Source organism: Solanum verrucosum, unplaced genomic scaffold (assembly GCF_900185275.1).
Source record: "Solanum verrucosum unplaced genomic scaffold, falcon-dt-bn FXZP01000101.1, whole genome shotgun sequence".
Taxonomy (NCBI): Eukaryota; Viridiplantae; Streptophyta; class Magnoliopsida; order Solanales; family Solanaceae; genus Solanum; species Solanum verrucosum.
Genome location: NW_026020111.1, coordinates 1,260,652 through 1,284,518, shown reverse-complemented (window position 1 = coordinate 1,284,518; position 23,867 = coordinate 1,260,652). Strand labels below are relative to the sequence as shown.

General features: G+C 34.2%; 2 protein-coding genes across 2 annotated transcripts; one reads left to right on the top strand and one right to left on the bottom strand.

Moving 5' to 3' along the window:
- The first annotated feature begins 350 nt into the window (after positions 1–350).
- On the top strand, positions 351–13,927 carry LOC125825462 (uncharacterized). The gene is made up of 4 exons (XM_049504797.1): positions 351–852; positions 941–1,096; positions 13,728–13,742; positions 13,859–13,927. Exons 1-4 carry the CDS (start codon positions 517–519, stop codon positions 13,925–13,927), a joined length of 576 nt encoding a protein of 191 aa, XP_049360754.1. The 5' UTR covers positions 351–516.
- A 5,739-nt stretch (positions 13,928–19,666) lies between these two features.
- LOC125825415 (cyclin-dependent kinase inhibitor 3-like) lies at positions 19,667–22,461 on the bottom strand. Its single transcript, XM_049504757.1, has 3 exons — positions 22,088–22,461; positions 20,105–20,308; positions 19,667–20,015 (listed from the first exon to the last, which is right to left on the bottom strand). The coding sequence occupies exons 1-3, from the start codon at positions 22,411–22,413 to the stop codon at positions 19,946–19,948; spliced, it is 600 nt and encodes a 199-aa protein (XP_049360714.1). The 5' UTR covers positions 22,414–22,461; the 3' UTR covers positions 19,667–19,945.
- Between the last annotated feature and the right edge of the window lie 1,406 nt (positions 22,462–23,867).

Genomic DNA, 23,867 nt, shown 5'->3' with positions numbered 1-23,867 from the left:
ATAGAGAGAAGGAATAAATTTTGGGCTTGTGCTAGATCAACATTTAAGGCACAATTTAAGTATAATATAAATGCCCTATTCAAGCTGGGAAAAGGTATAGTTAAAGCCCTTATCAAATACAATAAGGAGAAATGGTGCAAAGCTTTTTTTCGAACTTTTTCAAAATGTGATAGTATAAATAACAACATGGCAGAGAGTTTCAATGCTTGGATCTTGGGACCTAGGAACAAGACTATTGTAACTATGTTGGAAGAAATTAGAGTTAAGATGATGAATAGGGTGAGTAAGTCAAGAGCATTTGCTGAAACATGGACAGATGGAATATCTCCAATGGAAATGATGGTATTCAATACCAATGTAGCAAGATCAATGCAGTGCAACATTGAATGGAATGGTGATGATGGATTTGAAGTGTTAGAAGGGGTATACAAGCATACTGTGAACTTGGGTCAATAGAAATGTAGTTGCAGATCTTGGGAATTAAAAGGTATCCCATGTGCACATGGTATAGCAGCAATGAACCACTTGAACATGGATGCATCACAAGCAATTTCAAGCTGGTATAGAAAAGAGACATATCTGAAGACATATTCTCATTTCATTCAACCAGTCCCAAACATGGAAATGTGGCCTGAAAGCAGAAACCTAATGGTTGAACCACCTGAGGCAAGGCAAATGTCTAGTAGGCCACCAAAGAACAGAAGAAGAGAAATTGGTGAAGTGAGAAAAGCTGGGAAGTTGCCAAGAATGGGGACAGTAATGACATGTTCAATTTGCAAAGGAGCAAATCATAACAAGAGAAATTGTCCAAAAAATTCTAAACCTAAGTCTACACCAACACCCACTCAAGAGGTACATTCACATTAATTTGGTTTTATAAATTAGATTAGGTTACTTATTAATTTAGTCTCTTGTTGTATTCTTTTTCTACTCATATTAGTCCACCACTGGAAAAAAGAGGGGTAGAGGTCAATATGAAAGAGCAAGCAACAACAAGACTGGTACACAAAGAGGTGCAGGAAGTGGTTACAAGAAGATGCCAAAAGTGGTTGGACAAGGTGTATTTGTTGTTGATACTGGATATACATGTATTAATGTAAGTGTCTTATAAAACTGTTAAAATTATATTTAAAAATGTGAGACCCAAAATAACTATGTTTTTAATATTGCAGCAATGATTGTCTAGCAGTAGGAGGGTTAATACTGGTGTGCTGAGTTTTGTGCATGTGACAGGTGATATTGATTTTTAACCTACCAAGGGACTGAAGTGGAAAGGTAAACATGACATGACTCAAAGAGAACTTCAAGTCCAAAGTGTTATGCGTCGTATTCAAACCAGATCAAAAGTTGTTGGAATTCAAACAAGGGCACAAGCCAAGGAAAAATCACCCTCAAAGAAAACTTCTTAGTTGTGTGGTTGTAACAACCAAACTTAAATTAGTGACTGTTTTGTATTTTGTGCTTGTGTGGTTGTTCAACAAAACTTAAAGTAGTGTTTGTTTTGTGTTTTGGTGCTTGTGTGGTTGTTCAACCAAACTTGAAGTAGTGACTGTTTTTTGTTTTGGTGGTTAACTTAAGTTATTGTGGTTGTTGGTTGAAACAATGAAACACTATGATATTTGTGTTTGATGATCAAGAAAGCACTAGTTATGTTATGCCTTTATGTTAGGGTGTCTTTATGTTATTATTTCGTGTTTTGTTATCATATTACAATTACATGTAACTGTAGTTTTATGAAAAAAGGACAAGTCAATTGAACATACACAAAGATATATATATAAAAAACTTTAATCAGCAGAAACATACATCACTAAAACACCAAACCAAACTAATCCACAAAATGAAAACCCTAGAACCAAAAGACCTTGCGTTAATAACAATTGCATTCACAAAAAACATTCCAACGACACACTAAATAAAAGAATAATATCACATTACATATCAAACTAATGCCCAAAATCAGTTTCAACATCCTTTTACACTTCAATTGTTTTTCTTGTTTGTTGGTCTTCTTCAACAGACCCAAAATCACAGTATTCGCTTGGCTAGGAAATTCTGGATCATACCAATCGAAAAACTTACAAGGATTTCGAAATGAGGACTGCATTTTATAAAATCAAAGTTAAAAAAATTACATAATACAAACTTGACAAATAAAAAGCAAAAAGATATGAAATAATACATACCCCATAGTGTCTACAACCGAGAAATCTACGTCCGGGATTGTCATTTGTCCATGAAATTTTCAGAATCGGAGGAGTCCCACATAAGCAAACAAGTCTCCTATTATAATTCATAAATTTAGCAATAGCAATTAAAACAAAAAAGAGAAAAAAAATTGAAATTTGAAATGGGAGAAATTTGAAACGGGAGAAGGGATTAGGGAGAATAAATAGTTAGAGAATAGAGAGAAAAATCTTTAAAATATGCCAAATATTAAAGAAAAATGGAGATTTTACATTTTTTACCGTTGTAGCTTTATGATGTGGCAAAAAATCACTTCATCACGCGCCTAGTAGAGTGTGTTGTCAATTTCTACGCAAGGTGAACAATAAAGGTGTACCCAACGGAGGAATAAATAAGTTCGGAATGGTAATTAAAACGGAATTTAGTTTAGGTGTACACCGAATAAAAAGTTTTAAGTTCAGGGGGGTAGTGAGTACTTTCGCCAAATAAAAAACATGTAACATGTAAGTCAAATGGCAAGTAGACTTTGCTAGTCCATGGATTTTTGGTGATTCGAGATTCTGGCTTTTTTTTGGTCGAAAGTTTTTATGGACGTCCGTTAAGACCTTATTAATGGCACCAGTTGATCCCAAGGGGTAAACATGTGCATTTTCAAGTTCAAACGAGGCCCAAAACAAACACTTGACACATAGAAAATAATTCACCAAACCAACATGTATAATCACAACATGTTAAACCATATCAGATAACAGGTTATGTATCCACCAATTGTTAGTCAATTTGTGTTTAAAACAGTAGTACTAATTACAACATACTTTGCAGAAACACGACGTTACCAAAGTTTAATGAACCAGTGAAGAACATAAATTAATTCACAAAACTAAAATCCGTAAAAATGTATGTCCTCCCAGGATAGAATGATTTCAATCACCAGTGTATTGATACCCAAAACGTTGGTGTCAGCGAGTCACTCAACGACAGTAAAGTACATGAAGAAAATTTGTATAAAAGAAGAAAAAGAAATCAAATATTTTTGTAAGTCAAAATTCTGAAGAATTACGGGTATTTATAGCCAAGAGGAACTGATTTCGAAAGGTTGCAACCTTTCAGAATCCACACGATCATTCATGAAAGTTTCCAATCTTTCAAACGGTCATGGTTGTTCCTGAAAGTTGAAACCTTTCAGAACAGTCATCTCCAATGGCGGAAAATTCAAATAAAATGGGAAAGTATTTTAAATAAAACGGGTCGCACGGATCCGAGTCGGGTCGGAACGTTTTGGTTAATTAACTAAATAATTGAAACGTGTTTGACCATTTAATTTAATTTAATTAATTAAATAAATAATTAAAACAAAACTTTATCCAAAAAAATAATCTCTCAATCGATTATTTTCCAAAGCCAAACCGAAGCCGAGCGAGCGACGATGACGGCGCGAGGGGGGTCCCTCTTTCAAACCCTCTTAACAACTAATAAAAGTGTTTCTCTATTTAAACACTTCTATTTTTCTTTCCACCACCAATGAGGGAGAAATTCCTTTTCTTAAAGCATAAGAGAATCGTTTCCAATTCATTTTTTTCATCTTCCCTCCATTTCCCATTAAATCTTGTACCCAACAATCCTCCACATTAATGGGGAATGGTTATAACATAAAGGAATGCACAGACGAGTGTGTACTTTACAAGCACAGATCAATTGCATCTGGATAAGTAGGTTTTCCCTTAGACTTTTCATAGTGAACATATGTCGGATATACTCAGTCAATCGGTAGATGCGATATCTTTGAAACATTGAGCTTTGGTGTATACCTAGACAACCATATGTCACACAATTAACCCTTTACCGTTTATGATTTTAACGGTTGTGTTTGTTTCAGCCATGAACACCTCATCGTTTCATGAGTGTATAGAGAATAGGCTTTTGACAAAAAAAACTCTTTGAAGCGGCTTACACTTCACACTCACATAGGTGATTTCTAACCGTGTCATCGCGTAGATACACTATTTGGTCAAATCTGCCAAACTTAGCAAATCATTAAAAGCTTTAAGCTTTATTAACTCATTAACAAGCCTTAATGTTTTAACCTTGTTCCTGAACATTGTCTTCATCATGAGAATGGATTGAGTTAATTGACAATGTCGAACCGTCAGTCACAACTTTGTTTTTCTCCTTGAATCTAGCTCTTGGGATCTCTAGTCTGTAGATAGAGTTACCACCATGATGCTTGTCCTAAGTCGTAAACTCATTCCCTTATATGATCTTTCAATTGCCTCTCTCACTAGGTCTTTTGTTAGTGGATCTGACACATTATCACTTGACTTCACATAGTCAATTGTAATGATTCCACTAAAGAGCAGTTGTCTTACGGTGTTATGTCTCTGTCGTGTATGACGAGACTTCCCATTGTACATGATGCTCCATGCCCTACCTATTGCTTCTTGACTATCACAATGTATGCAAATAGGTCCCACAGGTTTAGGCTAGAATGGAATATCCTCTATGAAATTTCGGAGCCATTCAACTTCTTCACCTGCCTTATCTAAAGCAATAAATTCAAATTTCATTGTGGAGCGAGTGATACATGTCTGTTTGGATGATTTCCAAGAGATTGCTCCCCCAACAAGTGTAAACACATAATCACTTGTGGATTTTACTTCATTTGACCCGGTGATCCAATTTGCATCACTATATCTTTCAATCATGGTAGGATATTTATTACAATGTAAAGGATAGTGTTGTGTATGATTTAGATACCCCAACACAAGTTTCATTTCCATCCGGTGAGTTTGATTAGGATTACTAGTGAACCGACTCAGTTTGCTAATAGCACATGTTATATCTGGTCACGTACAATTCATAATATACATCAAACTTCCCAACACTCTGACATCCAATTGGAGTTTGATAACGTTGAAATTCAAGTACTTGAACTTATATAATACTATTTCAATATAATGAGATTGAGATAATGCTAGTCCCTGAGGAGTTTTGAGAATCCTGATCCCTAAGATCAAGTCAGCAGCTCGTAAGTCCTTCATATTGAACTTGCTGGACAACATGCACTTAGTAGTATTTATATCGTCAATATCTTTACTCATTATTAACATGACATCAACATACAAACAAATAATGACTTCATGATTTGGAACGTTTTTAATGTAAACATACTTATCACATTCGTTAATCTTGAATCCATTTGCCAACATTGTTTGGTCAAATTTAGCATGCCATTGTTTGGGTGCTTGCTTGAGCCCATAAAGCGACTTCACAAGTCTGCACACTTTTTCTTCTGTACCAGGAACCACAAACCCTTCAGATTGTTCCATGTAAATTTCTCCCTTCAACTCTCCATTTAAGAAGGCTGTCTTTACATCCATTTGGTAAATTTTAAGATCATGCACTGCCACTAACATCCTAATTGATGTTATCCTTGTTACTGGAGAGTATGTATCAAAGTAGTCCAGGCCTTCCTTTTGTCTGTATCCTTTGATTAAAAGTCTAGCCTTATATTTGTCAATAGTCCCATCAACTTTCATTTTCCTTTTAAAGATCCACTTTGATCATAAATGTTTATTTCCTAGAGGAAGATCAGCCAATTCCCAAGTATGGTTACTTAAAATTGATTCGATCTCATTATTGACTGCTTCTTTCCAATAAATTGACTCAGACGAAGGCATAGCTGCTTTTTGTGACCAACAAGGCCTGTCAGGATAGAATGATCACAATCACTAGTGTATATATACCCAAAACTATGGTGTTAGCGAGCCACTCAACGGCAATAAAGTACACGAAGAAAATTTGTGAAGAAGAAGAAGAGGAAAAAGAAATCAAAAATTTTTGTAAGTCAAAAGTCTAAAAAATTACGGGTATTTATAGCCAAGAGGAACTGATTTCAAAAGGTTGCAACTTTTCAAAATCCACACGACCATTCGTGAAAGTTTGCAACCTTTCAAACGGCATGGTTGTTCCTGAAAGTTGCAACCTTTCAAAACAGTCATCTCCAACGGCGGGACATTCAAATAAAACGAGAAAGTATTTTAAATATAACAGGTCACGCGGATCCGAGTTAGGTCGGAACATTTTGATTAATTAACTAAATAATTTAAATGTTTTTGGCCATTTAATTTAATTAATTAAATAAATAATTAAAACAAAACTTTGTCCAAAAATAATCTCTCGATCAATCATTTTCCAAAGCCAAAATCAAAGTCGAAGTCGAGCGAGTGACGACGGCGACAGCGCGAGGGATCCCTCTTTTCAACCCTTTTAACAACTAAGAAGTGTATCTCTATTTAAACACTGTTATTTTTCTTTCCACCACCAATGAGGGAGAAATGCCTTTTCTTAAAGCATAAGAGAATCTTTTCCAATTTCTCTTTTCATCGTCCCTCCATTTCTCATTAACTCTTGCTATACCCAACACCAACAATCATGAATCATCAAGAGAAATCAAGAAAACCAATTTCAATATATGTGATTTTATGCCCACTTTCATCTCACAAGTGTAATCTCACAGAACTCATCATTGACATAATACACTAATAAACTCACACATCAAACACTAAGGCATAAACCTATGCTAAATGACTTATTTATTTTCATCTAGCTATGATCTGCAGGGGACCAGCTTCGTCCACGTATCATAGCAACATGATATTTGACTCTCTGAATATATGTAACTACTTGTACGGAACCTCACATTGAACTTGAGCCACTCATTACTAGGAAGGTTATAATTACATTTACATTTCTCATGCATTATAACAAATTATCAGTTTCACCAAATATAACTCGGTGTATAACAATTATAAATATAATTGTAACACACGTAATTCAATATAATTCAACATTTAATAGCTTATGCATTTTAACCATCAACAACCATATCATAGATTACAAGCATGTCTGAAGACCAATTAATAAGTATTCAATTTAGGAGTATACATATAATTATAAATCAAAGTCTAAATTCTAATTAAATCTTTACCTACTTCAACCGAAGAACCGAATACAAGTTGATCTGTAAGAGTCTTTCCTTTTTCAAAGCTTTAAATTGTTCATGGTCTAAAATAAATAATTACACAGTATTCAGTCACTTACTCCACATTTCTAGAACTTAGGAACTAAACCTCATTGATTTTACCATTGTTCAAAACCTATATGTCATGATCGGGAATGTCATTTTTGAAATTTTTTATAAATTATCGTTTTACCCCTCCAGATAGTTGCTCGATTCATTTTCTAATTGGTTTGTGAAGTTGGTTTTGAAAGTTTAGTAAAATGTTGGGATTTTTGGAAGTTTTTAGTTTTGTAAGACTTAAGTTGGTTAAAAGTGGTTTTTGATGTCAATCAAAGTCTTTGAGTCTCGAAATGGAATTCTTTCAGTTTCATTAGTTCCAGAATGTAGAATTTGGTCTAGGAGAGTCATCGGTTTCTAATTCGGAGTTGTATTGTTGATTTGCGGAATTGTGTTGAAAGTTTAATAAATTTTAGCCTTTGGATTGACCTTGGTCAATATTCGGTGTTCAGATGCTCGGATCAGATTTCCTATAATTCCATTAGATTTACGGACTGAATTTAAGCCAAGGAGAGGTCTTGGTTGATTTTTTGGAGACCCCGAGGTCAGTTTGGTCTTTTTGAGCGTTAAGTTAGTTTACTGCGAGTTTTACAAGTTTCAGGTCAAGGAAATCTCATATTCATATCTAGGTGGTTCTCTTGAGTCTGGAACGTCGATTTTAATTAGATATAAGATATGATATGTATGTACGGAGTTTCGAATGACTCCCGAGGGTCCTTTAGGAGACTTGTGTGTTTCGCTGATTTTTTTTGTATTCATTGTACCTCGCATTTGTGAAGGTCTACTCGCTTTCGTGACCTTTGTGTTAGTGAAGACCTGATCGTGTTCGCGAGGGGTTGAGTTTTACCGCGAAGGTCTGCTCACTTTCACGATTGTCGCGTTCGTGATAGACCTATGCGTTCGCAATGAGTCATATTATCCAGGGATCACGTTCGTGATCAGGGCGTTGTGTTCGTGATGGTCGCTTAAGCGAACCTGAGTTCGCGTTCGCGAAGCCTTGACATTATTATTTTAAAAATTGGGGTTTCAACTCTATTTTTCCATTTTCAAACTTTGAGAGCTCGGTTTTGGCGATTTTAAAGAGATTTTTTAAGATTCATTGATTGGGTAACGATTTCTAGTGCTCTAACTCTTTTATCCATTAGATATTTCATAATTTTATTATTAAAGATGAGTTTTGGTTCCAAATTTTGAAGATTTTTGTAAATGCTTAAGGTTTTGATAAAATGGTGAATTAAGGCTTGTTTGAGCTCCATTTTTAAAATGATTTTCACATGTAGTTTCCAAAACCTTTGGGTAATGTAATTTTATTTTAAATTCCAGATTTACCCCCTTATTTTTGGTATTGAGTTTTTGGGTGATGTTGACCCTATTTTCTAAAAATATTAATACGGGTGTTGATAGTTACGAATTCTTATTGTGAGTTCTTATTTGAATAGCTTGTGTTGATTAGGATACTGTTCGGAGGGGAAAAGCTTAAGTGCAGGAGTGATTGTGTGATCTTTTTAAGGCAAGCAAACTTCTATACCTTTGTTAAGCTTGTGAAATCTTGTATTTTCTTGTCTATGTGTTGGAGAGTAATGAAAATTGATGATGGATTGAATTGTTCACATTGATTGATCTAAATGATAATACAAAAAAAAAGGATAACAAAAAAGGCATTGTGATGGTAATTTGATGTGTATGATGTTGTGAATGACTTTAGTGGTAATGTTGATACGTTATTGATGAAATACTTTGATTGAGTGGTTATGAATTGTGAATTGATATGGAAGTTGTCCTCTCCTCATTATTGTGTGAACATAGCTATTTGCATTGATTCTGAAACTCAGTTGTGATGGTTCTTTGTGAAATGATGGAAAAAGAGGAACAAAGAGGATGTAGTATATCCGAGGGACGTTCCACACATCAAGGTTGATACTATATTCGAGGAACATACCACACATTTTGGTAGTTGCATGGAACGATATGTCCCTCGTGGGTCCCGTGGTGCGAGGCAGTGAGTGTGTAACATTAGGATATACATGTATTACTCTATTTGATATTTTATATTATTGCATCGTACTTCATATGATTATGATTATTGATCTCATGTTGTTGAGACTCTTGATTGTGATGATAGACTAATTGTGCAGAGGTGCGACTCGAGATACTATTTATGTGCTATTTTGTGGAGTGGAAATTGTTGGAAACTTTGTGTCACGACCCAGGGTACCCCCTAGATGTGACATGGCGTACAAGACCCCGAGATGCCTCATACAAGACACTTAGCTTTCATAGTCAAGATAATAGAAAATCGACGAGATTTAAAACATTTTCAACATAACCAAAGTTTTTAATTGCAAAGCGAAAGTCTAAAACACCTGTCTCAAAAACCATCTAATACAAAAGAATTTCGTGACATTGCCCGTACATCAATGTTCAAAACTCAAATTAAAAGAACATAAGGAAAGTAGTGGTCAAATCCTCGGATGAATGAGGACTCACCGATCTTCAACTCTTTCTCTACTATAGATCCTAGCCACGGAGATGAGCTTTGAGAATGCCGAACCCTACATTTGGATAAGAAATGTAGGCAAGAGTATGCGTTAGTACGAAAAATTCTTAAATATGATAGCTTGCATAAACATAACATAAGAGTTAAACAACATAAGTCATGAAGCATAATCAATGCACATAATAGATCATTACAACACGTAAGGAATACTTCTTGAAGTAACCTTAATTTATCCTTAGTCAAGACTTGGGTAACCGCCTCTAGCCTTACTTATCATGGAAGGCAAACTCAAGCAACAATCCAAGCTCATCACCTATCATAACATATCACAGCTTATCTCCTAAGGATGTAACACCCCGAATTTTAAAAGAGGTAAAAAATGCAGATTTGGAAAGTTGCAGGTGCCAACCGACGGTGGCCACCCACGGACCGTAGGTGGGTCGGTGGTTGAACACCTCAGGGAATTAGGCACATAGGACCAACGACCTGACTAACGGACCGTAGGACGATCGACGGTCCATGGTCAAGGGGGTCTGTGGATGGCCCAAAACTCTCTGAACTTAGTGACGAACCACTAGGATGGACCGTAGACGGTCCATCGGTCGGGGGTCCGTGGTTCGTGATTGCAGTTATTTTTAGGGGCATATGGGTCTTTTCTGGTTTTAATTAGATTGAAGTGACGTTGTTTTGCCTAGCCCTAGACCACCTATATAAGGATTTTAGACCCCCAAAACTCACTCAATTAAGTCATTCCCTCAATTCCCAAAAGAAAACCCAAATTAGAAGGTGGAAGAAAAATAAGGAGATTGAAGCTAGGTCAAGATCAAGTCTCCCAATCTTCAAGCGTTTGTGGGCTTTGTGACTAAGGTATGATGGCTTTTCATCCATGGGATCCTTCCTCCCACGGAGTCCCCTAGAATTCCACAATTTAAAGAAGAATTTCCCCAATTCTAGTTAGGATTTCTTCCAATGTTGTGGGTTATGATGAATGTTGATCCAATTGAGTGGATTATGATTGTTTATGATTGAATTGATAAAATTGCATGTATTAATTTGAAATTACATGTACCCATGCATATCCTATGATGTTATGGTAGAATTTATATGTTGGGTTTGATGCCATGTGAGGGAAACTCTATGGGTTAGATATCTCCTTATAGGATTGATGATTTATGACTAGAATTGCTTAGGATTGAAGCACGTATGATGAATATGAAGTTAATTGCTTGAGATAAAAGCATAGATGATGATCATGAGATGTAGTTCTTTGAGAGTAAAGCCTAGACTGTGCATTGTTGATTGATTGATGTTATGATGTGGAAGGGATACTTCACATAATGAATTGATAAGCATGATTGAATGAATGTGAAAGGTTTACTCACATGAATGATTCTAGGTTGAAAGGATTGCTCACCTAAAATGAATCTAGACTAAAATGCTTAATGAATGATGAGGCTAGAGGTGATTACCCTTGACCTCCGTATGTAAGGATATGAGGTGATTTCTCATACTCCTTAGAATTGAACAAGAGGCGAGTCCCCACGTTCTTACCATGATAAATGAACATGGAGGCGAGTACCCATGCCCCCTATGAAATGATGTGGAGGCGAGTACCTGCTATCTAAAAGTAAGTAAGTTAAGAGGCGAATACCCATTAGCCTTTATGAACTAGGCATTGATGTGAATCCCCATGTCTTTAAAAGTAAGTATGAGTAATGTGATTATGTTATGAAGTTGACTTTCTTGGAGTGTTGCCAGATATTTCTTCCATGATATAAGCTTGACTAGAGGCGGATGACCTAAGTCTTGGCTAAGGTTAAGTGAGGTTACTTAAGGGATTATTCCTCTTTCATTATGATGCTTATTATGTCTTGATTATGTTTATGCCTTATGTCTTATGTTGACTAATGCTTATGTTATGTTTTTTATGCTAGCCATCATATTCAGTACTTGATTGTACTAACACATACCCTTGCCTACATTCTTATCAAATGTAGGGTCCGGCGACATTGATTCTCACACTCATGGTTAGCTTCGTTGTTGATCAAGGAAGTGAAGTTTTGGTGAGTCCTCATTGTGTTCGAGGATGTGATCATCACTTTCCTTTATGTTTTTCCTTTATGTCTTGGACTATTGTATGGGTTGTGAACCAAGACTTTATTCATTTTGTTTAGATGGTTTGAGACAGTTATGTTAGACTTCCGCTCGTTTTATAAAAGACTTTGATTGTATTGGAAAGTTTTAAATTCCCGCTCATTTCTATTACTTTATGTTATGATATGCTAAGTGGCTTGTATGAGACCTCTCGGGGTCTTATAAGCTTTGTTACATCTAGGGGGTACCCTTGGGTCGTGAGAAAGGACATGAGGAATCGCCTCTTGCCTTCTTATTAAGGGTCATAGGTAATCGCCTCTTGTCCTTCTTACTTTGGGATCATGGGTAGTCGCCTCTTCTCCTTCTTACTTTGGGATATGAGTAGTCACCTCTTGTATAACTTGCATTATAGGAACGTGGGTAATCGCCTCTTGTCCGTACATCATGTGACATAGGTATTCGCCTCTTGTCTTTCTATCATATGACATGGGTAATCACCTCTTGTGTTTTACTTAGATGTCATGGGCCATCGCCTATAGCTTCATCTCAATTCCATAGTTCCTTAACTTAGATTCATTTTAGGTGAGAAATCCTTTCGACCTAGAATCATTCAATGTGAGAAAGTCTTTCACATTCATACATAAGAAATCATGTGGGAAAATCTCTTCCACAAGAATAACATCATTAATCAACAATTAATTACATACGCTTCACTCTCAAAGCAATTTTTATCATAAATCATCACATTTGCTTCAATCTCAAAGCAATTCATATTGTATCTTCTTTATCTTATAAGAATACACATATATCCATAAATTCTCCTTTCATAGAATAAAATCCATTTAAATTAATTTCTTCCTAGAAACATGGGTTAAGCATGGGTACATGGAATTTCATCATAAAAGCATAGAATCCTCTCAGTTCATGCATAATAAATCATAATTCAATCAATTGAATCAACATTCATAAAGACCCACAACTTAGAAGAAAACCCTAACTCAAATTGGGGGAATTTCTACTTTCAATTGGGAGAACTTGGGGGCTCCATGGATGCAACGATTCCATGGATGAAAAGCTATCATACCTTGCTATCAAAGCCCACAAATAATTTGAGAATGGAGACTTGACCTTGAGCCCTAGTTTGAATCTTCTTTTTCAAACTTCTAGAGAGAGAAATATTTTGGAGAGGAAGAACCCAATTTCTTTTGATGAATTTAAGAGAATGAATTGAATGGGTAAGTTTCGGGGTTGAAATCACTTATATAGGGGTCCTAGGCATGGGTAAAACGACATAGTATTGTTTTAAAGAAAAGACCCAAAAGCCCCTGAACTTACAGCTGAGTACACCCCTACACGCCACCCTTCACGAGCCATCAAGGACTTCACGGCCCGTGGTGGTAGCCGTGGTCCTTGACCAGTGGCTTGGAAATCCTGCCCCAAAGTCTACTCTGCTCACGACCCACTCCACGAGCCGTCAAGTGGCTCGTGTAGAGGGTCACCATTAAGGTAGTCACTGCATCCCCTTTCACGGGCCTCACCACGTCCTGTGGTGCCCTCCACGAGTCGTCTAGGTGCTCGTGGGGGGGAGGATCCCTTTTAGGCTTGACTTTGTGAGCCTTCACGGGCTACACCATGGTTTGTGGTGTCCTTCACTGCTCGTCTAGGCCTTCGTGAAGGGTGCCCAGGCTCAAATCCTTGGCTTGTGACTTTTAACTTAGTCCCTTGCTTAGTCTACTAGATTTCGAGGTGTTACACTTTGGTTGATGAACCTAATACATGATTGTGGTTGATTTTGTAATTGTTGAGGTATTACTGTTGAACTATGTGGTACTTGAAATTGTGAATTGTTAGGTTGGGTTGATCTTTGTGCAGGTTGTGTTTGTGGAGGTTTGATTGGAATGAAAGAAGTACTCGTATTCTATTTTTTTTACCTTGTGTATAGTAGTTTGCTTGTTGAGTACTGTGTCGTTTGGTATTCACTCATTGCTTCTACATTTGTGTAGGTTACAAGTCTGGATCTGCGTGATTATTCTTCTTCTGTATTTCGTCTGAGGCTTTTTGTGGAGACTTGAGAGGTAGTTGCTTGTCACTTCAACAGGCCCTCTTGTTCCTTATTTATATTCTTGTTCTACTCTAGAAGTAAAGACATTGAGACGTGTATATCTTTCAATTTAGTTGTAATACATTAGTGGCTTGAGCACGTGACAACTAGGTTTTGGGGGTATTTATGAGATGATAAAAGTCCTAGTTGGTGAAAAATCGTCTCTCTCAAATCTAATGACGAACTTTTGAATATTAGGGAGAAAATAAGGTCTAAAATGGAGAATCAGACATATATTGGTCCCTCGGTCTTTCCCCAGGCTGCTACAATTACTGACAAATCGCGCTATAGCAATCTCGTTACCACAATTAGGGGCCCACAATGGCCTTAAACAGTAGCTCAGGGGATTTTTCATCACCCCCTCCCCTCCTATTTCACAACACACACTTGAACTTTTGACAACACACAGATATATCTTATCGCGACAATCGATATAGTCGAATTTAAAAGAATTCGTCTTTCATTTTGAAAATTTCTATGGACCACTAATTATGCCTTGAACTATCATAATATAAACTCAAGGTCATCAAACGCTACACTGTGAGACACAATACCAGATTTTTGTAGATTTTTACCAAGTCTCATTTTGGGAAAACTCTACTCGGACATTTACATCCAAACAAATGTTATAACGACGGGATGAATCGTTACAAATTTACTTCCCAAACAAAAGTAAACAAAGAGAAGTGAAAATAAGTTAAAAGTTCAAATGGGACACACACATGAGAGAAGTGAAAATCATAAAAGGCTTAAGTCATCTGCAGCCCCTTAAAGTTGTCCGCATATTTCACTTAAACACCTCGACTATAGCTATTACCTATTGAACACCTAAATTGTTCAAAAAGTATACCTATTAAACACAAAATATTGATGTGGCAAAAAAAGTGTTTTACACTTTCGTTGAGAGCATGGAAAAACTTAAATAATGTTTTATTTTTATTTTTTCCAAAAAAAACTTCATACTTTTTCTTCTTTGAGTGTCACTTGGCATTTAAATAATTTAACTTTAACAAATATATATTTAAAGTAATACTAATTCTTTTAAAAAAAAAAAGAGCCCCCACCCCACCCCTGTAAGTCGACTTCTCCATGAAGACCACTGCACTCCATTTTTTTTCTTTTCTTTTTCTATTCTATTTCTTTTTAACATTAATTTATTAAAAAATAAAAATTGAATCAGCTAATTAAATTTGGAGGAAAAAAAGAAGAAAGAACATTGGACCGAAAAAAGTTAGTCGATTCACGTCCATCTCGATCACCTTCAAACAAATTTTACCATTCAAATTAAAATGTAAACCCATTAAAATTATCAAACATAATATCAGATTGATTCAATAAAATTAATTTAGGTCCTCTTGATTTCTCTTTGTTATCGATCTCAAGACGATTGACAGTGTCTTTCTTCATCATTCTTGTATCAGTCTCTTTGAATATATCGATCTCACGTATTAGGAATAAAAAGCAATTAACAAAGAATTGAATTTTGTCCTTTGAGAAATAAAATCTTGCTAGGAAGAAGATGAAGAAGAAAGGGGGATGGGGTAGGGTTGGGCTACTCATTTATTTTTATTTTTATAAAAACAAAATAGATGGAAAATTTATTTGAAATAATTTTGGAAAATTGTTGGGCCCAACGCCACATGTTATCTTTTAAGGGAAAACAACATAAATCACACTAGTTTAGGAGCTAATTACCTCTCTTCCCATGAGTTTTCGATATTACAATTTCTACCATATTTTGGTTTCAGATACATGTACATAACACGTTTAGATACATGTATCTCGAATACATGCTATGCAGATACATCTAATTATATGTATCTAAATATAAAAGGTAGTTTAGATACATGTATCTCGGATACATGCTAAGCAGGTACATCTAATTATATGTATCTAAATATGGAAAGTAACGTAAACACATCAATTTAGGAGGAAATCACGCGTTTTCCTATTAATTTCTTCTCCAATTCTTCCATGAATTTCCTCTCCCAAAAATTTCAAAAAAATAATAAATTTCTTCTCATTTTTTTGAGCATCAGAATTTTTTTCTTATAGGTACATAATCTTAATTCAGATATGTGTACACTTTATGAGATACGCAAATTTTTAATTAGATACATGTATATACACATACAACTAACTAGATACATATTTTTACCACCATCTCTCTTCCCTTTCCCCTTCATCTCTCTCATCTTTGGCAATAGAAAAAGTGGCAATTGATGCCACTAGTAAGAAAATAATAAGTATTTTGCTGTCAAATCAGTCCAATATCATACAAAAGTTTGATTCTTCAAATTATAATTAATTAGATATTAGACTTCCGCATGTTGATAGTCTTAGAGAAGACACCCCCATTGATACATTCTTATGCTACAGTGGAGGAGTCATCATTGTACCGAGAGTATTTTGGGATGTGATGGGAGTGGAAGGATTAGGAGAGAGAGTAAGTTGATCATTTGGAGTGACGATAAATTAGGGGAGAGGGGATGACGTGAGAGATAATTTGAATTGCTAATCAACCATAAATTAAGGAATTTGAATTTTAAGATAATTATTCAACACCATATTTAAGGAACTTGTATAACTGATTAATTTTTTTAAAATATATGATATAATTATTAAAAGTGATATTATATGTAATTGTTTAAACTAGAGGTAAAATAAGTATATATGATAGTGAAGTATGTTTAGATAAGTAGTTTTTCCATCTTTTAATTAGTCATTTTGCCACATCACAGCAAGTGTATTACACACACTTTATTTTTTTTTACTTATTGTCGAAAAATATCTAATAGGAACAAATTTTGAATAAATAAAAGTGTTCAATAAGTACTAGCCTTGATTGAGATGTCTAAGTGAATTATGTGAATAACTTTAAGGGACCACAAATGACTTAAGCCGATCATAAAATCTACATTTTGATCATCACTCATATGAAGGATGAAAAAAAAAAAAAGGTGCAATGTTGCATGTGAGGGGGCAAATAGACAAACACGAGGGACGTCTTGGGACTTGACACACATTATTAAATACAAATGTGTGATAGTAAATTCAGAAAGACAGAACAATATACGAATCCAGAGTAGTAATAATGGGAAAAATCTGCCCCCACCACAACCACACAAACACAAACTTCATTGCCACTGACACTGATAGTTCTGACTAAACCAACATACAAGCCCCAAGATAGGAAAACCCAATTATACTGCCACTATGGTCCCAAAAGGGATTCACTTCACTTGCATGTGACTTTATTTTCATTAAGAAAACAAAATATGTATATGTATATACTTGTTATTTAACCCACTTCCATAAGGTAATACTTCCTTTGTCCCTAATTACTTGTTCATTTTTTATTTTTTAGTTGTCCTTAATTATTTGTCTATTTTGACAAATCAAGAAAGGACAATTTTTTTTATTTATTATACCCTCAATTAATTACTTTTAAATTTTTAATTCATCAACTTCATAATTAATAGGAATAAAATGGTAAACTCACTATATAAATTTTTACTTCATCCACTTCATAATTATAGAGGTCTCTTTAATTATTATTTTTTAAAATAGTATAAATTACTCCTAACAAGCTACATCAAAATTTTGTAATAAGCTGAAATCGCAAAAGACACCTCTAAATGTGAGTTCATATTAAGTCTCTAAAATCTAACAATCAGAATTTGTTGAGTATTTTATGGAGATTAAATGTGCTCACTTTTAGCAAGATTACTAATACCAAAACGACTCAAAAACATATTTTAAAGGACCATTTTGAATTTACTCTAAAACATAATATTTTTATTGATTTCTCTCGCATTTCAGGTAGGATTTTTATAAAATTTAGACAAAGTTACTTTTAACAAAAGTGGAGCAAAGTTAAATGATTTTTATGTAAAAAAAAAAAAGAATAGCAACTTTTGAGTGATGAAAGCAAAGTAAGATGAGCACCCATGAACAATAGTCCTTTGTTATATTTAATCTTCTTGTGGTATAATGTGATATAACAGAAATCCTTAAATGTTCCCTGCTGACTCTAGATTAAGGCTGGGCACCGGACCGGGTTGTACCGGTACCGGTTTATCCCAGTTTATTCTGGTTCCGTTCCGGTTAATTATTTTTATTAAAAATTACAAACTTAAGTTATTTAAATTATAAATTATAAGTATAACTTATAACATAACAATAAGTAATAACTTATAAACTTCAAAAGATTCAAAATTTCAAATCTTGAAAACTTAAGCTCAAAACCATTAAAACAAAAAAACTTTATTAAACTTAAACTTGCAAATTTAATAAGTAAAATTTTTTAAAAATACCTTTAAAATAAACTTAAGTAAAATTACATTATAAATTTCAAAACAATTAATTTAAACTTAGAAAAATAAACATTCATATTTTCGTAATTCAAAAATTCAAAATAACTAAAAAAAATTATTATTTTTTGAATAGCTATATGTGTCGTCCCGTTTATCCCATCCCGTTCTATTTCGATCCGTTTCGGTCCGTTCTGGTTCCGTTCCAGTCCGGTTCCATCCCGGTATATAGTGGGACGGGACGGAACCTAGTATCCATCCCGGTAATTCCGTTCCGGTACCAGTTCGTTCTGGTCCGGTCCGGTCCGGTGCCCAGCCTTACTCTAGATAGTGAATACCTTGCCTAATCTCCCAGTCAGTCGTCCGATGCTTAGAGTCTGTTTGAATTGATTTTTGATTTATTTTTATCTGTTCATAAACATTTTTTTAACTTATCCAAAAAAAAAAAAAAAAAAAAGCTATTTTAACTTTAAAACATTTAAAATAGGTCAATTCAAATAGACTCTTAGGCCTTATTTGTTTTCATTAAGATTTAGATGTCTGAATCAGAATGCATCTGAATGATTAAGATGTTGTTTCTAGGTCTAAACACCGAATGATTAAGGTTGTTATCTCTAGATCTGAACACTTAATGATTAAGACTGTTTGTTTTTCAACATCTGAACGTACATAATTTATTTACATGAACATGATAAATATACAATTCAACTAAACATTAATTAAATATCAAAAAAGAATTAACAAAATAAAATCACATTTGATTAAAAGAAATGGAACACTTATACTTACTAGTGATGTAGAGATAGTTTGTAGTGATTGTGAAGGTAATAGTTGTTGTTAGTGGCTAGTAAATAGTAATGATGGTGGTGATGGTTGTGACGGTGTAGGTGGTTGGTATTGTGGTGACTATCATAATGGTGGCGATTTGTAATGGTGTTGTGGTTGTAATGATGAATTTTATTAATGTTAGTAGTTGGCAGTGCTGATGGTGATGGTTGCAGAATGTGTGATAAATGGCAGCGGTGCTAGTTATGATCATGGAGTTGGTTGGTAGTAGAGATCGACCACATCAATGGTAGTGACTAATAGTAGTGATAGCGATGGTTGTGATGGCATAGATGATTAATAGTACTAATTGATGATTGTAGATAGAGTGTGATAAATATTATCTATACCAGAATACCTGTTAATAATATTAAGAATCTTTTTAGAGGTGACCAGGATAGGTCTTGCCCTCATTTGTTAATAAAGTACTTGAAGTAGAACAAATATGAAAAGGCACATTATATTTTGTCACAAGATTTTTTTGATGGCTCAACAAATTAGTAAAACATTTGTGATTGGGAAGTAAAGGGCCAGATTTTATAACCATAGAATCAACAACTTGCCTGTAGGGAAAAAGTACACAAACTTTTTGATGTCACAGTGTACTATCATCAAGTGGAGATAGAAAGAGAGAGATGATGAGCTAAAAAACCTAAATTGATTACTAGAATAAAAAAGAAGGCATTGGCTATGTCACTTTGCAAGTTACAAAGACAGCCAAAGCCTAATCCACAATTTATGCCTATTCTACTTCCAAATTGTTAGTTATGTGTAATCTTGCTATCTAACAGATAACTAAAACTACACCAGCTATTTATACAATAGTATCCAGCAACTTCATCAGCCCCAGCTTAGTGATTCACCCTAATCCATTCATACCGGCCAGAAAGCGGTACATCATTTACCACATCAAAGTTGTACCTGGTAGGTGAAATGAACAAATTTTCACATTAGTTTGACATACATACGCGTTTAAATAGGAAAACATCCAAGAGAAAATGACTACATACTTCTCCATAAAAAGGCGCTGTTGTTGCTGCTCAGCAAAGGTGAAAAACTCCTCGATTTCATGAGCTGAAGGGATATTTCTAAGGATAAAGCTCCTTGTTCTTTGAGTTGTTGTGTTTAACTCTGTATGCCTTGTCGCAGAACCAGGGTTGACCATAGTATCCACCTCCCTCACCAAGCTGCAAGGCGTGCTTTCTCTAGTGCTTCTAATTATACAAGAAACAACACATTCACAACTATCGTTACAAGACCCTATGCAAGTATTGAGTGAGAGAAAAAAAAAAAGAAATTCTGCTGGAACCACAACAAATAGTTATCTACCAACACCTGATCTTCAACAACAAACCAAGTGTAGTCTCAAAAACGGGGTCTATAGAGAGGGTACACTGTACGCAGATCTTATCACTACATGATCTTCCACACCCCAAAAAGGGGCAATAAAGTACTGAAATAAGATAACTGAATACAAAAAAAATAACTAGTCCTAGTTTCAACACAACGTAAGACAGCAAATAATACACACGGGGTGAAAATGAAAAGGGATATCCTATTTTTAACCTAGAATATTACTGAAGACTTTGCCTTGGCTTACTCTCAATATGAGACCCCACGACTAGGACATGTCATGAGAAAAGCACATGGTGAAAAGAAAAGCAATCAATGGCTTTATAAGCTAAAATATTTTTTCTATATTACAAATATATTCATGACCACCACCAAACCCTAATTTCTTCTTTTTCTTTTCCCATTTTACTGACCACCATACATCCTTTAGTGCATCAGAATAAACAGATATCTCTGTTATGACCAGTCACAATGCTTAAGAATATGATACTAGACAAAAAAAGAAGAGAATATCCAACTTGTTATCAGAACAACTAAGATCTAATTAATTAAAAAATCTAGTCCAAACTTCATTTTTCACTAGGAAAGCAAAAGAAGAAAGAGGTCCAACAATAGAAAAGTTAGGGGCTTCCATTTAAAAAAGAGACAACAGCAGAAACAGAAACAGAAACAGGACATTTTGCTGCATTTAAAGAAATTTCTCATATTAAACTATATTTGCAATATTTTGCTCTTTCTAACACCAAATGATAGTAAGCCCCTTTTCTATGCAGTTGGAATATGGTATTCCGATGGTTGTATACTATATGATACAAGAAATGGCTATTAGTTACTACAATTCTTTTCATGTAGATTCACTAATTCTTCCTTGTCAAAGAAAAATAATATATGACCAAAATCTTGAGGTGCTTGAATGGTAAGAATAAGAAAATGTTTTAGCTTCATAAGCAACACAAGATCACTATTGACCACCTTCTCCATAAATGTTAACACCTATGTTGCTCGGACTCTTTGAAAATGTATTTTTGAAAGTGAAGAGTCCGCACAACTTAAGATAAACACTATAAGAAAGTGCAACAAGACATCCAAGGTCCCAAAGAGGTGAAGCTACAAACAAAAGCAAGCAAAAAGGGCCAACAAACATCATGAATAGGAAGAAGCAAAGGCAAAGGAATTAAGGACACAAAACCGAAAATTCATAATTTCCTTGACCTGTAAGAGAGAAAACTTACAAAGCAAACATTTTAAAATAAATTAATGAGTTTATAACTAAATAAATGAAGAGAAAGAAGACTCCAACCACGAAAATATGCATTAGAATTTTAAAAGCATGATCTCTTCAATCTTCAAACCTTAACGAGATTTTTTTCCAGAAAAGGCACAATAAAAGTGGTACCCACAAATGCAACACCAAAAGAGAGTCTTTTTCCGTGAATGTGAATGTGAAACGTGCTCAAAGGGCCCTCCCTTTCAAACAAAAGCAACAAATTCATTTCCAGCTTCAAACAAACAGAGGATAGATTTCCCTTTTAGAAGTTGAGAAAGAAATCATCTAGAGCACACACTAATTGAACAAAACTAGTAAGCATACAACTACTTCAGTTAACAAACATGGAGAAGAAAGAGGAAGAGATTTATACCTATCTCTGTGTTCAGAATCAAGATTATTCTCACCAAATGAGATTTCATCCTCTGTTACCCAACCTTTTTGGTTAATTGAAATAGACCCAACAGAGACAGACTCTGGGTGTGAGTTAGAATTTTCCGGGTTCGGAATGGGGGTGGGTGGTTTGTGAAGGCGGCGGGAACGAAGTTGAAGGTAACAAGAATCAGAAACAGAGGACAGTGGGGGTGGTGGAGTTGAAGAAGAAGATTGAAGACGTTGAAGTGCTAGGGTTCTTGCTCTAGTACGAACACCAAGAGAAGACTCCATGACATCGCCAGTTTTTCTCAAGTATTTTCCCATGATTTTGTAATGGAAAACAGAAGAGGGAAAGGGGCAAAACAAGAGGGAAAAAAAGGGGGATGAGTTTTAGGTAAAGTTAGGGTTGAAACGGGATACTTATGACTCAACACTCAACAGTAACGTTACCATTTTTATTTTATTTTTTCATTTTTTCTATTTTCTATATTACATACAACAATAATATATTCAGTAAGGTCTAAGGAAGTTGTAGTGTACATTAATATTATCATTATTTTGTAGAAATAGAGAGCTTGTTTTCAAAAGACACTCGATTCAAATGCATCTAATCCAAATAGTAGAAAAAGAAAATATAGTCATTAATTAAAAAAAATAGTACAATGTTTTATGATTTTATTATTTTAAAAATGATTACTTATCAATAAATATTTATATTATGATAAGCTGTTTATCGTATTAATCGCTATTATTTTTTAAGAGTTGTGTAAAGCATAAAGTGGTAGTGAATTGATTTTCTAATGAATCAATCTATTACACATTGACAAAAAAAATATTTTTTTGGAATGATGGGTACACTTCAATATATTATCCAGTACAACTACAAAATTAGTTCTTTTATTTAACTATTTTTTGAAGAAAAATTCCGTTGAAAATATATCCTCGAAATGTTGCATGCTACTATCTTTTCGACCGTTGTTCACTTGTGTTATATTTAGGATGACAAATAAGTGGGTTGAGTTTTTTGTTCGATGTTCAATATCTATATTGATATGATGGATTTAGTTGGATATGGATAATTGCAAATGAGATAGATATAAATAGAATAGATAAAATATTCATTTTAGATAAAATACTCATTTTGATCTATATTTGATATGGATAAAAATGAATATATATCAAAATGAATAAACTCAATGGTTAATGATATTTATTGCTTGTTATTATGTAAAAAATAATTTCTTTCAACGATATTTTTTTCAATAAACTTTTTCTCCTTTTAGGGTGTATTTGATTATCAAAAGAAATATTGTCATGTTTTCCTAGAAAATATTTTTCTAATTTAAGGTAATTTTTAAAAAAATATTCCATATCATTTGTATATAAGTAATTTTTCTTAAATTAGAGGAAAGTAAATTTATTTTAAAAATATCTTTTTTTTCACACCAAACACATTTTTATTGTTGCTAACCTGTTTATTTTTAGAAGCAATTTTTTTAAAATAAATTTTATGAAAAAGAAAAAGTAATTTGTTTTTGACTAATTAAAAAGTATTTTTGATAAGCAGATTGTGTTTGATTAATCTTTTTAAAAGTTACTTTTGAGAGTCAAATTATAAAAATGACTAGTATCAAATCACTTTTAATATTAATATTATTTTATATAGAGAAATTATTTTAACTATCTATTATAAATTTTTAATTTAATTTATATATTTATATTTATTAAATTTAAATCTTCATATTGAAAGTTTCAATAAATATTATTAGAGATAAATA

Coding starts and splice junctions, on each gene's coding strand:
- LOC125825462 (XM_049504797.1), top strand. CDS start 517: ATGAACCACTTGAACATGGATGCATCACAAGCAATTTCAAGCTGGTAT. Junction 853..940: donor CACCAACACCCACTCAAGAG/GTACATTCACAT, acceptor TACTCATATTAG/TCCACCACTGGAAAAAAGAG.
- LOC125825415 (XM_049504757.1), bottom strand. CDS start 22,413: ATGGGAAAATACTTGAGAAAAACTGGCGATGTCATGGAGTCTTCTCTT. Junction 20,309..22,087: donor GATTCTGAACACAGAGATAG/GTATAAATCTCT, acceptor TTGTATAATTAG/AAGCACTAGAGAAAGCACGC. Junction 20,016..20,104: donor CAGCGCCTTTTTATGGAGAA/GTATGTAGTCAT, acceptor TTCACCTACCAG/GTACAACTTTGATGTGGTAA.